Genomic DNA, 17,000 nt, shown 5'->3' on the forward strand with positions numbered 1-17,000 from the left:
TGAGTGTAGATGAAGTCAGACTAAAGCTTCATATATTATTGACAATTTAAACTTTTTTTGGTAGATAAAAAGATAAAAAAAAAATTTAACCTTTTATTAAAATATTTGAAAAAAATAAAAAGCATTTGTATGATGTGTATTTTTTACTCACCCATGCCCAAATTCCTATAGATATGAGTAGACTAAAGCTTCATATATCACTAAAAATTTAAATCTTTCAATGATTTAATGATGATGCTGCTTTTGATTAAATTTTGTTTGGATCCATAGAAATAGAGGAAGATTTGTGGACTAGGGCTTTATAAAAAGATTTGGAAGGAATGAGAGAAAGATGCACAAGATTCAAGAGGAAAAATAATAATATTAATATATCAAAAAATTCCTAAAAAATAGAACAACAATTAATAGAAACAAGAAATGAACAAAGGACAAGAACACAGAGTAGAAATGATAAAAATTTGAAAAGACAATTAAAAAGGATAAAAATAAATACTAAAAGTTGAAAAACTAGAAATGAATGAGGAAAAAAAAAATTTACCCAAGATAAAAAAAAATAATAATATAAAAATAGAGATAAGAAAGATAAAATAAAACAGTAAGGTTAAAAACCAAAACACACACCAATCTTAAACATTGAGCCTCCTCCTAGGCCCCTTTTATATCTTTATATTTTTTTATTTTATTTTTTAGTCTTCTCTGTCTCTCTCCCTAGCCTTGGCTTGCTTCACCCTAATCTTTTTGTGCCCCTCTTTCTTTTAGATTTTCCTAATTATCCTTTCCCATCTTTCCCTTCTTCCTCTTTCTCTTTTTTCCTTCGCCTAATCTTACACATACACTTGCACTTTCACTTTCTCATTTTGTTTATGTTTTTTAGCCACTCTCTTTCCCATTCTCAAAAACCTCTTCTTATTCATTTTTTGTAATATCTTCCTTTTTGGTTTTTTTGTTTCTATCTTTCATTTTTTTTAGTTTTTCTTATTTTTGGGCATACACTGACACTTCTCTTTCAAAATTTTATCTTCTTAATCATAGGCTTATTGTCCCAGTATCTTTTTTTATATTTGTACACACATATAGGTATTCTCACACATAGATATACACAAACTCTAGCACTTTCCACTTTTTAGTTAATTTTTTCTTTTTCCCATCTATTTTACTTTTTTTTGTTATTTTAATTCTAATGCTAATTTTTATATTTATTTCTTGTGTCATATTTTATCTATCTTTTTGTTTCAATTGATTATTTACTCTTCAGTTATTTCATTTCATTCTATTTTTTAGTGTGTTTGGATTTTTAACCTTAGTGTTTTATTTTATCTTTCCCATCTCTATTTTTCATATATTTTCTTATGTCTTGGATAATTTTTTCCTCATTCATTTCTAGTTTTTCAACATTTAGTATTTATTTTGAGCCTTTTTAATTGTCTTTTCATTTTGTTCTCATTTATAGTCTTTGTTTTTTTGTCCTTTGATCCTTTCTTATTTCTCTTAATTGTTGTTCTCTTCTTCTTATTTTTAATTTTATTTTTTAGGACCTGTTTGGATTTATTAATATTATTTTTTGATGCAAAAGATTAATAGACACTCAAAATTAATATTTCTCCACATCTTTAAAATTTGCCCTATAATATTTAAGAAAATTAATAATACATAGAATATTAATTTTTACAAACCAACCCTAATAAAGAAAGAAGGGGAAAAAAGGTCTTGAGAAATAAGAGAAGGATCTCTATATCATTAATTTATATTATTTTTTTACTATTATGTTTAAAATATATAATAACATGATTTTTTTACCATTCATGAGTATTAATTTTTTTACTATTATATAAAAAATATATAACGCCGCAACTTTTTTTACTATTCAACAATATCAGCTTTAAAACTCGAAAGGTGCTTAGTATATTTTCAAGACATATTTTTAGCAATTTTGAAAGTTCAATTGGTACTTTTTCAAAAATTTCTCATCATTTTATTTCAAACAAAAATTAACATAAGAATTATTTCTATACTTTATTTTATTTTATTTTTATTTCTATATACATCCGTAGGGGCAATTGAAAATAAATTAAATTATAAAATATTTATTAATTATTTAATTATTTAATAACTTATAAATCAAATAATTTATATTAAATAAATTATTGAAATTATTTTAAAATTAGTAAGAGTTGTTATATGTTATTTAGTTTTACACTTATGCTTTCAATTCCTTGAAGTTTATCATTTCTATATAGGATGAAAACATTAACCCCTAATCTAATGAGGGTTAGGATTTAATTATATTTAGTGTTCAATTTGGTTTACAATTAGGGTTTGATTTTGTTTTAGAAATAAAAAATACAAACAAATTACTAGAAATTACTACAACAATAAAAACATAAATATTTTTACTCAAATGATCAACTGATCAACTGATCGAAAACAAAAGACATCACATCCCAAATAATAAAAAACCTATAATTATCTACTATAATTATCTACTTCATGTAAATTATTATTTTTTAACCTCTCATGGAGTTCTCCTCATGCAAAAGGGGAGGAATTAATCTTATGCCAATAAATGCTGGAGAGGAAACATTCCAGAAATAGCTTTACAATTAGTCATCCTCTCCACAAAATAAATATTTATGTATAATAACACCATTCATCCTTCCAACTGTAATATCAAAACAAAAATACTTCAATGTATTTCCTTCCAACTGTAAAATTAACCCCAAAAATAATAAGCACAAACCCTAACTAAACTCTCCGTCGATCTCCCAGATAAACCCTATCTTCCTCTTCACCGCAAGATTCCGTCTCACTCTCAGATGAAATTCACAAGATCGCAGTCGACGCATATCTTTTCGTTTGCAGTACACCGTGATAAGAAAACTTTGGTTTCTGTAGATGGTCGCTGAAGATTCCAAGCCAGATTGATAAATTCCTGAGCACGAACGCCATTGAATCCTTTCTTTCGGGAAATTAATAATGTTTTCAAAGCCGGAGCTATTCCAAAAAGACAGGAAAGTAGATGCACAGGGTGATGAAAGTAGGTTATGTTCAAATGAACCCACTTTAGATTCTCCAGCGGTAAAATTGCCTCATCATCAAGCCGAAAGAAGTCTGTCTGCATTGCACCATCAGATCAAAGAAAGAATATCAATACTTTTGAGAGATTGAGTCAAAATTAGTAAATAAATATACAAGACAATACAATTCTAATTAAAGATTCAAATGGAGTATTATAACCCTAACAAATAATAGACGAAAAGTACAAAAAAGTCGTAAATGGAGAATAGTACAGTATTCTTAATGCCTTGACTAGAAATGCTACACTGGAAGCGGTTGTCAGTTTGTCACACTCACGCTTTTGTTTGGAAAATTAGATATACTAAATTTGATATAAAATAATCCATTAGAACTTACATCCGAGCATTGACCCTTGTGTACACACATATGTTCCAAGTCTGGAAATTCTTTGAGAATCTTTACATCGCGCCAAAAAATGCCGTTCAAAAAGGTAATTCTTCTAAGAGTTCTTAGAGCTGTAAATGATTCAAGTCCTGCATTTGTACACAGGCTTAAACATGCTGGCAAATCCAATTTCGTCTCGGTGTTATCAAGCAATAATGTAAGGCTTGTTAATCGCGGACAACTTGCTGTTATTGCTTTGATTTTAGAGGAGATAGACAGAGCAATGAAACTCTTTGAACATATCTTTAATCTTTCAAGTCCATTGCAGTTACTAAGGATTAAGGTTTCCAAACCTGGACATAATTGCAACATGAGCTCAACGATCTTGTCATTCAGATCAACATTACAAAGATCCAATGTTGTCAGGTCGGCCAAGCCACCAAAACCGTCTGGTAGATTTGTCAGCAGAAAATTCTTTAAAGCCAAAGATCTGAGATTTTGACATAAAAATATGGCTGCCGGAACTTCATAAATTTCTGAAACCTTCTCTACAATCTTAATCTCTTGCACGCCTTTAAGAGCAGCGCGATGAATCCAATCAGAAATCTTGTCACTTGAACAGCAGAATCGAACATTGTTAAGCTCGAAAACTTCAAGCGGACCAGAATGACGCTCAAAAATAAGATCTATTATATTTTGGATTTCAGTAGGGCTACGCGATGAAGAAAAGAAATCCTCTGGAAATTTTAGATTTTTTGCAAATGTCCAGCAAAATTTCCATCCTTTTGAGACAAGTGAACAATGAACTGCTTGTTTGAAAGGAATTTTACTGAGAATGAGGGGCAGAATGCAATCTGGCAAGTCGTCTAAGGTTAATCGACTTCTTTTGCGAGCCATAGCGAAGCGCAGTATGCTCAAACCCTAACGCGTGAAAAAATATGTGTGAGAGATTAGGGCATTGAGAAATCACTGGGACCCTAAATATTTATAGCAGTTTAAACAAATAAAGAAAAGCAGCTCAAAGCCGAGGCGTGCAGCGTGAAGTAATTAAAAGTGTTCCACAATCGTATATTGCCAACTCAGTTTCATTTACGCATTTACCGCTATTGTGTGGGAATCAACTTTCATTTAAGCATTTATCGTTGTTTCATCTTCCCACGCACTTTGCACGATTTTCAACATTTTTTTTGGGACGTCTAAAGTCCACCTGTCACAGAGGTGTAATATGTTTTTGACTTTTTTTTATTTAATTTTTAGAATGCACCAAAATATCATTATCTTTTATTTATTATAAATAAATTATAATTTTGAGCAATGTGTTTTCAACTTTTTTTCAAATTCTTTATTTAAGAATTGTAATGAATAATTTTGACTCTTGTTTAGCATGATGGGCTGGGGCTTCTTTAGGATTCAGATGTAGGTAAGAGTGGTTATGGTCGCTTGAGTTTGTTGGGGTGTTTGACCATTCTATTAAAAAATAAAATTAACAATATATTTTTTAATATTAAGTTTTATGTCAAATTTTTACATTATAGTATTTACCAAATTAAAAGTATTTTGTTTAGAGATATTATGATGTAGTATCATTTTGTTTTTAATTGTGTTTATATTGAATGGGGGTTTAGAAACATAAAAATATTGATAATAACATTATTTGTTTTAAAGTTGGATCTGTTCCTACTTCACCATACACCTTTTTATGTATCTGTATACACATATAAAAATTGGCTATGAGCGATTATATAAATAATTTATATTTATTTAATGTTTATTCTTCTATTAAATAGTTAATTTGAAAAGATTAATTTATTTAATTCTTTTTGACTAAGGATCAGAATCTGACCATAAAGCTCAAAGGGATCTTTTGGATTGCATACCTTCTATCTTGGATGCTGACCAGAATTCCTATATTACTTCTCCCTACTAATGATGAGATTTTGAAGGATGTCAATTCTTTTGATGGTAATAAGGCCCGGGGCCCAGATGGCTACCCTATGTTTTTTTTTCAAATGTATTGGCATATTGTTGGAAGGGAGGTGTTGAGTGCGGTGAAAGAATTCTTTGGTGCCAGGAGAATTCTAAGAGAATTGAATGGTACTTTCATTGCTCTTATTCCTAAGAAGATGGGGGTTGTCTCCATGGATCCTTTTAGACCTATAAGTCTATGTAACTCCCTATACAAGATCATCTCTAAAGTCTTGACTTATTGGAAATCTTGTTGAGAAGGGAGAGTTTAGAGGTCTTAAACCTTCATCTGTAGACCAAGTGTGCTCTCATCAGCAATTTGTGGATGATTCAATTATTATGGGTAATTCTTCTATGAAAGATTCTAGAAGCCTAAAGAAAGCTTCGGATAGATATGGGAGTGCAACTAGTCAACTGATTAATTGGTCTAAAAGTTTTGTTTATTTCATAAATACTCCAGAGAGAAGACATACAAAGATTAGTGCTATTTTGGGTAGCCAAATTGGGAATCTCCTTGCTTCCTATCTTGGGCTCCCTTTATGTCAGGTTCCTCTTGATACCTTTTGGGGTGCCCTGGTGGATAAAGTTCATAAGAAGTTAACTAGATGGAAAGGTTCTTTGCTCAGTCAAGTGGGAAAGGTCCAACTTCTAAAATCAACCCTCCAGAGTATTCCTCTTTATGCCATTAGTCTTTTTAGAATTCTTGTTAAGTTTGCAGAGGCTATTGAAAAAATCCAAAGAACCTTTCTTTGGACTGGGGTTGAGGAAAAGAAGAGAATGAATTTGATTGCATGGGATAAGGTGTGCAAACCTATAAGAAAAGGTGGACTTGGTCTTAGAAGAATCAGGGATATGAATGAGTTTCTCATGGCTAAGCAGATATGGAGAGGATATAAATCTAAGGGAGAGTGGAAAATGATATGGGATAATAAGTACAAAAGACAGCCTTTCGACCCTTCATAGTTTCCTCAAGGCTGAAGATATTCCAATTGGATCCAACATCTGGAAAAATATCACAAGAACTAGAGACATAATACTCAAAGGAGTGAAATGGAAGGTGGGGAGGGGCAATTTGATTGCATGGGATTTGTATGCAGAATGAGGAAACCATTACTCACATGTTTATCCATTGTCCTTTCTCGGTGGATATTTGGGCCAGATGCCTGGACAATTTCAATATCAGTTGAGTTTTCCCTGAAGCTGTCCAAGATGTCTTCAATTCCTAGCTCCACCCCTCCAGGAATAATTCAGTTAATCTGCTATGGAAATTTTCTTTACCACATATTTGTTGGGGAATATGGAAAGAGAGAAATGATAGAGTGTTCAGAGATAAGGATAGAGTGTTCAGAGATAAGGCATCAAAAGCCCAAATTATTTTTGAGAAAATTTAAAGAAATATGGTGGAGAATCTCTACATAACATGTGGAATAATGAATCCTAAAGATCAAGGGGATAAAATCATTTTTAAGAATTGGAGATTAAAGGGGAGTGAAACCATATATGTTAATCCTAGAGACGAGGTGAGATGGGAAGGCCCTCCTCAAGGATGGATGAAAATCAATATTGATGGTGCTTCCAAGGGTAATCCTGGTAAGGTAGGGTGTGCTATGGTATTAAGAGATGAAGGGGGAATATGTAAAGCTATTAAATGTATTCCTATAGGTCACCAAACCAATCATGTTGCGGAGGCCATTGCTGCTTATCAGGAGTTGGTTCTTGATAAAGATTCAAACTCCACAAAATTGTGGGTTGAAGGAGATTCTCTAAACATTATTAACTGCTTGAATAATGTTTTCCCACCTTATTGGTCTATACACAATGCCATTGAAACTGTGAAGGATATAAGTAAAACCTTTGAAATATGTATTTTTACACATGCTTATAGAGAAGCTAACAAATGTGTTGACTGGCCTACCAACCTGGCTTGTAGCTCTGACAAAATTATTACCTTTTATGGTGAGAGTAATCTCAAGTGTGAGGTGAAGTCATTGCAAGAACTAGATCAGATCCAAATGAAACAACGTGCCTTAACTAATCATAATCTCTAATGCTTTATTCTCACTTGTCGAGGATTGATCACAACGACAACGAGGTTTGTTTTATCTATCATATCATATTTATTTGGCACGGATTCTGGGTGGCTCTGCATAGCAACAATAAAATTGTTAGGTTTTTTCATAGAGCTCGCAGACAAAATAACAGAGCCATGATAAGGAAGAACTGGGAATTTGAGGATAAAATGGGGGGCAATAAAAAGAGGTTTGAACCGGCTTCTTGCTCAAATTGGAAGAAAAACAAAGATGTATGGGAGATTCTTCAAGATGGGGGTTTGAATGTTTTTATGGAAAGGCTTTGTGGCAAAGACCCTTCTGCCATGAAGAACTTCATAAAAACTTGGAAGAGTGGTAAGATTCTTGTTGGTACCTAGAGGATGCAAGTGGATGAGGATGTCATTGCGGAAGCTACGGGTATGGTGAAAGATGGTATGAAATTCTATAGAGATAGAAGTATGTCTAACAAGTCCGTGGATAGGTTTCCTATCACAGATGGAGAAAGAAGAAAATTGGTTAAGGCGGACAATCCCTACTATTCGCCTAAGCGCATTTGTAGGTCATGGAGGTTTGTGTTGTTTGCTACCATCAGCTACATTACTCTAGATGAGAGATTCACAAGGGCTTATGGGCATCACTTCATGGTGCTCAACCACTTTTGCCATGGTGATAAGGTTAGTTTTTCGTACTATCTTGCATGCTCTATGGATCATACTATTTGTGAAATGTAGAAGGATTCTCAAAAAGATCATGCCCTGCACCAGATTTTAATGGTTTTAGTTTATAAGATGTTGAAAAATAAAATTATTGAGAAACCCATCATTAAAGGAAAACAAATTAGGGATGATGAAAATGAAAGTGAGGATAGTGGGTTCAATCTTTATTCTGAAACTGAGGGTGAGTTTGAAGATTTTAGCAACAAGGGGAAGACCAAGGGAAAGAGCAAGGGGACTACTATGGAGTTTGACCTCTCAGAATCTAAGGAGGAGTCGTTTGATGATAAAATCATAATGAGTAAGAAAAGAAAGGGGATGGGGAAGCAAACCCAGAGGAGCAAGAAGACCAGTAAAGGGATAAATAAGGTGAAAAGGAAGATTATTGTCTCTTCTGATCAGGACTCTGAGGTTTAAAAAATGTACCAGAACAAGGGTAAGGAGGAAGATGAAACACGGGCCAATCAAAATGTCAGCCAAGGCGCCATAGGTAATGATAGTATCAAGGGTTTCTGTGAGGTCATAAGCAAAATGGCAAAAGAAATTGGCGAATTGAAGACTGATCTCAATATGATCAAAAGGGCAACCATAAGTGAGAAGCCTCTTTTTGAAAATGTCAGAATTAATGGTGACCATTAATAAGGCTAAAGCTATTGAAGCAATGGCCAATAAAATTTTGGAAATGGAAAAGAAGGTGAAGGAGCTGGAAGGAATCAGAGATGATAAAGGTTTGGGAATTAACTTGAACGACCTTGTCAATGGGGTGGATAAGATGGAATTAACTGTGAAGACGATTGCTGCACAAAATTTCTAGATCCTTAAGGACACTGTTGATCATGTTAACATGTTGATAAATAAATTTGAACAGATCAAAGGTAAGGAAGATGAGAAGTAAAAGACAGAGAAGACGGGTCATGAAAAGAGAACAAGGACCGACACCCGGAAACAGGTGGGCATCAAGGAAAAAGAGGTCGATGATATGAAGAACTATGCGGTCAATATGAAGTAGATGGTGGTACATGCAGAAGAACTCATAAGAAATATCTAGTTGTCTCAGTGCTATCTTTGTGCTATCTCAGTGTTGTCTTTTTCTTGTCCTTTGGTTGTCTTGTGTTGTTCTCTTTATCTATGATCTATTTTTGTTTTTCTGGGATCTGATCTTTGATTAGGTGTCCAGGCACTGTTATTTCTAGTCACTTTAATGCTTTTTCTTTTTCCTTCTATGTAATCAAGGTTTCGGCTTCTTCCCAAACACATGTTTTTAATTAATCAAAATAAAGAGAGCTCCTTAACCTCAAAATTATTATAAGTATGATGCACAAAAGACTTGATTTTTTTAAGAAGGAATGGGCTCTATTTATAGGGAAAATAGGGCAATGGATGGTTGAGATTGAATAATCTCAATAAGGGCTAAGATTGAAAGTTATCAATCCATGTGAGCGATTCAGTCGAATCTCAAGTTGACAAATGTCACCTTGAGAGGGCTTGAGAGGAGATGTAAGAGGCATTAAATGCCTAAGGAGACATGAAGGTTACCTTAGGAGGTAAGGTTGTGGTTAGGTTAGTGGATAACCATGGATAAAGCCTTTACCCAAGGGATAAACTCTTGTGCAAGGGTTAATAGGATAAATAGGGTCAAATCCATGAGTTCTTGATAAGACCCTTGGGTTAGTTGAGGGTTAAGTTAGAGAGAAAGTCTCTAACCATGCAAGAAGGTTGAATTAACCATTAATGGTTATGAATACTTTGGAGACAAATTTGTAAGAGCCCTTCCAAATTTGGGGAACTCAATGATGAGCTTAAAATATGCTCATAATTTGGATGTTATGATAAACTTTTAAATGCCTTTACTTTTATTATTTCATGAATGTTCAGACTTTGTTGAAACCTTTTTTGGGATATCTTGTAGCAAGATACTTTTATATTCCTGTAACTCATTGTGTTGACTTGATTGCATTTATTGCCCCGTTGACTCTCTAAAATAACTGGTATATCGTATACAGTTTTTGAATGATGAAGTAGATTTAAATGTGTGATTAATGAATAGATATCATGTATGTGCCATACGCCTTTTTCTGTTGCCTGTTACCTTTTGTTTCGCAATTTGTTGAAGAACGATCGAGTCAAGCGCAGCCGATCTCGGCCTTGCAGTAAAGTCCATTTCCTACACGACTTTGAGGGAGCTCCGGCGAGGACTCTTTGACCGAAACCATGGGAAAGAATTTTAATGACAGTTAATCTGGAAAGAGTGGAGCGCTAGATTCTCTCTGGATCGGGTTGAACGCATAAATTCATTTATGGAGTTTGTTCCTTGATTCGGGGATATATTTTACTTCCACGTCTTTCCTTGATGGAGTTAGTTAGTTAGTTGCTCTCCTGTTTTTAAATAAAGTTCTCCTCCTGTGCGAGAAAAAGAGAGAGAGGAGAGTTAGAATAAGATAGAATCGGATTAGTAGATATCATGTAAGAATCAATATGATAATGAAAGACAGAATTTGTTTAACGAGAGAGAGTTTGTTGTTAGTTTCCATATCAACAAAACAATGTATATCATTCTGTTTTTATGAATAAAGTTCAATGAAGTTCTGAGTTTAGCATCTGCATAATCAGGAGATGCTTGCTAAGGGGGCCCACTTAGTAGGTATCTGTAGCTAGTTACTTAGTTGTTCTTTCCTATTAAGCTTCCTTTTGCTTTCATCTTTAAAGTTTTTATACAAACTCAGATTTACATTGCTCCTGCAGCACAAGGAATCCATCACTGTGCCTGTTCCTGCAGCATAAGGCCAGTTCATAGTTTGTGTTTCAGTTGTAGTTATCATGATTTCTGTTTTAATCAAATCATAGTTGAGTTAAAGAGATTTGCATTACCTTCCTGTAGCGTAGGTAGAATTTCTTTCCAGTATGTATTTCTGCTAAGATTTGACCAAAATGAGTTCCTAGTGCATATATTTTGCTGTGCCATTTAAAGCATACGTCCCCTGGTTTGACAAGTAAATGAACGTCTACAGAGAGAGATATTGGTCACCTGTTGGAATGCCCAATTCCCAGGGAAGGTTTTACTGTGATTTTAATATCCTTTTGTGGGCGCGACCATTTTTGGCGCCATTGCCGGGGATGGCATCTAACTAGGAGTTTATCAGAAGTCATTTTTAGCATTAGTTTAGCTTGTTAGTAAAATTTTCTAGATCCGTCAAGCCACTATTCATCATATTGCATGCATAGAAGAAGAAGAGACGCCTTGGGAAGGTTCCTCCCTGAAAATCTGTTTATTGAACTACCATTTGACCCAGTTGACAACAAACCTGAGGAAAATCCATTCGCTCTGTTATTCCAGCAACCAAACATGGCAAATAATCCACCTCATAATCCACCTCCTGCATTTGAGTTTCCCATTGTCCCCCAAGGAGATACTGACAATCTTAAAAGAATTCCCTCTTCTTTGCTTCCAAAGTTTTATGGCCTGGTCACAGAGGACCCAGAAACTTTTTTGTTTGAATTTGATGTCCTCTGTCCCAGTTATGACTACAACACAGACGCTCATAAACTGAAGTTATTTCCTTCCACCTTGAAGGAAGGAGCTCTCAGATGGTTCATGAGTCTGGGAAGAGGTGTCGTCAATAGTTGGAAGGTCATGCAGACGACATTCCTTGACAAGTATAAGGAATATTGTAAGAGCGCCAGCAAAAGTGATAACATATTTCGAATTCAGCAGAAGGACGATGAAAATCTGGAAGATTATATTTCCAAATTCTTGTTTTCACTAAAGAGGAACTCAAACCATACTCTCAACGAGGACTCTCAGAAATTACTATTTCTAAGAGGAATCAGTGATACCTGTACAGATGCCCTGGACCTGATAGGAGGAGGTGATATAACCCAGCTGCCTTGGGATGATATAAAGAAAATATGTCTTAACTACTCTCGAGCAATAGTTAAGAAAGGTCAAGGTCATCATGCTACAATAAGGAAGTCTTCTTCTGCTAGAGTTTCCCGAATGGAGATAACAAATTTGCTATCTGACTTCAAGCAAGACATCATAAATAATATGGCTATGCAACTGGACACTATGCAAGCTCGAAAGAAACATGAGGAGGCTGACGCAGTTTTGGCTGAGTTCTGTCCATACTGCAGATAAAAAAAGCGTGACTGCAAATGCAAGATGGTGGCTAATTTGGAAGCCAAATAGCTACCTACTGACTTCAAGCCAGTAGAAGGAGATGATGATCAAGTGTTCTTTGTTGCACAAAGGAGACCATGGACCCAAAGACAAGGTATGCCTCAAGACCCTTTAACTTTTGGTAATTCTTATTCTGGATATAATAACCAATGGCAACATGCATATGGACCACCACCACCCTGGAATCCACCTCAACCAAATTGGCCTAATTATCAGAACCAGCAATGGCAATCCCCTCAAGGAGGATGGAGCAGCTACAAGGGCAATGGACCCCACCTTCAGGAAATTGGCAGCAAAATTTCCAATGGCGAGGCCCTCAGCAATGGCAAAACTAGTCCTCTGGATTATTGCAGCTTCCACAACCACAACCACAAGCCCTTATGCCGCCTCATGCAGTAACTGCCACAAATCCTGGACCTCCAAAACAAACACCTATGCCTGCCCAACCGTTGCCCAATCCCAATAATAAGCAAAAGCAGCAGCCTGCGTATCTTGCTGAAGCTAACTAATATCAAGCTTACGCCTTAAACGTTAATGACATCCATTTGAGATCTGGAACTACTTTACCTACTCCAAAACCGCCTCTGATTACTAAAATATCAGATTCTCCCCATGAAGAATCTATTGCACCTGTTGTTCCTTCTGAGCACATGCCCATAACTGATACAGTTCCTAAAGAGCTTGTTCTGCAAAATCAAGACAACCCACCTTTTCCTCAAAGGTTGCAAAGTACTGCATATAAACCTATGGAAGAACCCACTTTTGACATTATGGATCAGCTCAAAAATGTGCAAATTCAAATTCTTTTATTTCAGGCTATTAAAGATATTCCTATTTTTGGAAAAACTATTAAAGAAGCCTGTTTGAAGAAGCCTGGATGAAAGAAAAAGGATCCTCAAACAATTCATGTACTAGGAAAATTGGTTGATATAATGTTGGGAAATGTAGTTATTCCAAAGTATATTGACCCTGGAAGTCTTGTAGTGCAGATAAATGTAAATGGCCAAGTTGTAAAAAATGTTTTGATTGATTTAGGTGCTGCCATTAATGTCATGACATAGCATACTATGGACTCCCTGAACATTTTAAACATTAGGTCTGCATCCATAGTTCTACAGCTTGCAGACAACTCCACAGTTAAACCTGACGGGATAGTAGAAGATGTAATTGTCATTCTCGAATCTTGGGAGTATCCTGCTGATTTCACAATATTATCAGTTAAGACAACTTTAGGAGGATATCCAGTTATTCTTGGTAGACCATGGTTAGCAACTGCTGATGCTTTTATAGGATGTTGTTCTGGAGATATGACCATTTCTGATGGGCAGTCCACAAAGAAATTGGCTCTGTATCCGCCTGCTAGACCTCAGCCAGATTTGTCCCAACCCGTTTGGCCAAATGTGGGGGAGGAAATTGAAGAAGCCAATTCTTTAGCTCAATTAATGATGATTCAAAATGACCCATTCTCACAACTTCAGAGTGAAGATGTCTTGTTGTTTCAAATTCTACAGTACAACTCCGATACGGGTAGTTCATCTAATCCAAATGGTACTCATTTACAATGTTTCCTGCAGCAACCAGATTCTGAAAGTTCACTGCCTAAACTTCCAGCAATTTTTCATAATTTGCTTCCACAAGAGATACAAACATTACCTGTAGACTCTATGAGTAATCTCACGGAGCAGATAGAATTATCTCAAGGTCATTGTTTGAATATCAATAACAAGCTGTCATAGTCTCAACAGGCTGACCTATTAAAAATGCTACAAGAACAGCATAAAGCTTTTGCATGGGAATATGGGGACATGTAAGGAATAGATCCTCAAGTTTGTACTCATAGGATATATATCAAAGAAGATTGTTCACCAATTAGACAACCTCAAAAAAGAGTAAATCCAGCACTTAGAGAAATAGTTAAAAGTGAGCTTCAAAAGTTGTTTGATGCTGGTTTTATTTATCCAATCTCTGACAGTCAATGGGTTTCTCCATTAGTCATTGTCCCCAAGAAAGGTGGAAAATGGAGAGTATGTGTAGATTACAGAGAATTGAACAGTGCCACTAAAAAAGATCACTTTCCACTACCTTTTGTAGATCAAGTACTAGACTCACTCTCTGGCAAAAGATATTTTTCCTTTTTGGATAGTTACAGTGGGTACAATCAGATAAAAATTGCCCCTGAAGATCAAGATAAGACCACTTTTACCTGTCCATGGGGAACATTTACTTATTTGGTCTTACCTTTTGGCCTATGCAATGCGCCAGCAACATTTCAGAGAGCAGTAATTAGTATCTTTGCTGATATATCTCATGAATGTATGAAGATTTACATGGATGATTTCACTGCCTATGGAGTCACATTTGAAGAAGCACTGGTAAATTTAGAAAAAGTATTGAAAAGGTGTAGAGAGCAAAATTTGTCTCTAAACAGTGAGAAGTGTTTTCTAATTATGGAAGAAGGTATTGTTCTAGGTCATCATGTTTCAAAGAATGGAATTCAGGTCGACCCTACTAAAATTGAAGTAATTCAGAATTTACAAACTCCTGCAAAACAGAAAGATGTCAGAAGTTTTCTTGGTCATGCAGGGTATTATAGAAGGTTTATAAAAGACTTCAGTAAAATTGTCAGTCCACTTTATGCTTTGTTAACAAAAGATTCCCAATTTGAGTGGACAGAGGCCTGTGAAAAATCCTTCCTACAACTAAAGAACTTGCTTACTAAAGCCCCTGTTCTTCAAAGTCCAAAATGGAATTTGTCTTTTCACATACATGCTGATGCTTCTGACTTTGGCATAGGAGCAATTCTGAATCAAAAAGAAAATTCAATTGAACATGCTATTTACTTTATCAGCAAGAACCTTCAAGGTCCTAAGCTCAACTATACTGTCACAGAAAAGGAGTTGCTTGCAGTAGTGTATGCTTTGAATAAATTTAGGCATTATGTCATAGGTTATTAGATATTCATCCATACTGACCATGCAGCAATCAAGTATCTTATGAACAAACCTGACATCTCTAGTAGGTTGGCATGTTGGCTCCTGTTGTTACAAGAGTTTGACATTTCCATAATTGACAAACCAGGGAGAGCCAATGTTGTAGCTAACTTTTTATCAAGACTTCAATCAGCTGCACCTGTTGAACATGAGATCATTGATGATAGGTTCCCAGATGAACACTTATTTTCCATCACTGCACATATACCCTGGTATGCAGACATTGCCAATTATCTAGCAGCAAATAGAATACCAGACCACTTTTCTCCAAAAGACAAGAAATTGTTAATAGAGAAACGTTTTCACTTTTCCTGGATTGCAAATAGTTTGTTTTATACTGGACCTGATCAAGTAATGCGAAGATGTGTAAGAGAAGATGAAACTTACAACATATTGCATGCTTGCCATGATGAACCATGTGGAGGACATTTTGCAGCAAAAAGAACATCAATGAAAGTTCTTACAACAGGGTACTACTGGCCAACATTACATAAGGATGCTATGGCCTACACAAGAAAATGTGACAGATGTCAGCGTATGGGAAGACCAACTAAGTCTGATGAAATGCCACTATATCCGCAGATAATAGTCACCCCTTTTGATAAAGGGGGGATGGATTTTGTAGGGCCAATTGATCCACCATCCAATGGAAAGTCATACATTCTAGTTTGCACAGACTATGTAACAAAATGGGTCGAGGTAACAGCTATGACTCATGCCCAAGATAACAAAGTTGCTAAGTTTTTGTATGAACAAATTTTCACAAGATTTGGAGTTCCCAGAGAGCTTGTAACCGATCAAGGAGCTCAGTTTACGTCAAATCTGATCACTGCACTAATGAATTACTATAATATCAAACATAGGAAGTCCAGCCCTTATCACCCTCAAGCCAATGGTCAGGCAGAGGTAACAAACAGAAAAATTGAGGCAATACTCACAAAGATAGTGCAGATCCATAGAAAGGATTGAAGAAATAGACTTCCTGAAGCAGTTTGGGCTTACAGAACTACATGGAAAACAACAACTGGGTTTACACCTTTTGAGCTACTTTATTGGAAAACAGCCATGTTACCCATAGAATTTGAACACAAAACTTTGAGGACAGCTCTTGAACTCAATATAGACATATCTGAAACACAGAAGGACCGTCTCCTACAGCTAAATACTTTGGACGAAACAAGAAAAGCCGCCCTATAGCATATAGAAGCAATCCAACAGCAAAGGAAGAAATGGCATGATCAGCACATCAAAACCAGGAAATTTTCTGCTGGAGATTGGGCTCTGTTATATGATTCCAGATATCAAGAAAACCAAGGTAAGCTCACAACACGCTGGCTTGGCCCCTATGAAGTTGAAAATGTGTTTGACAATGTAGCTGTGCAGTTGATAACAATAGACCCAGTCCGCTTCAAATTGCTAGTGAATGGCCACCGACTCCGGTTGTACCACAAAACAGTCTCCAAGGAAGAATTCATGCAGCAGTTTGTTCAGGTTCCTCCTGCTACTCTTCCTGCAGTTGAAGGCTTTAGCCTTTCTCCTGCAGCATTACCGTAATTTTCAAAAAAAGCATGCCCATAATAAAGGTTTTCTTTTTAAAAAGGAAACCCCTTTTTCTCCATTCTCATTTATTGCCCCCATTTCACTTCTTTATCTTCCGTCCATCCATTCTATCTATTCATTTCATCCACCCATCTCACCCATCCAC

At 35.6% G+C, this 17,000-nt stretch overlaps 1 protein-coding gene across 1 annotated transcript; it reads right to left on the minus strand.

The window, feature by feature from the left end:
* Positions 1–2,651: 2,651 nt before the first annotated feature.
* LOC131032916 (F-box/FBD/LRR-repeat protein At1g13570-like) lies at positions 2,652–4,363 on the minus strand. The gene is made up of 2 exons (XM_057964018.2): positions 3,412–4,363; positions 2,652–3,112 (listed from the first exon to the last, which is right to left on the minus strand). The coding sequence occupies exons 1-2, from the start codon at positions 4,294–4,296 to the stop codon at positions 2,810–2,812; spliced, it is 1,188 nt and encodes a 395-aa protein (XP_057820001.1). The 5' UTR covers positions 4,297–4,363; the 3' UTR covers positions 2,652–2,809.
* Positions 4,364–17,000: the final 12,637 nt, after the last annotated feature.

Source organism: Cryptomeria japonica, chromosome 4 (genome assembly GCF_030272615.1).
Source record: "Cryptomeria japonica chromosome 4, Sugi_1.0, whole genome shotgun sequence".
Classification (NCBI taxonomy): domain Eukaryota; kingdom Viridiplantae; phylum Streptophyta; class Pinopsida; order Cupressales; family Cupressaceae; genus Cryptomeria; species Cryptomeria japonica.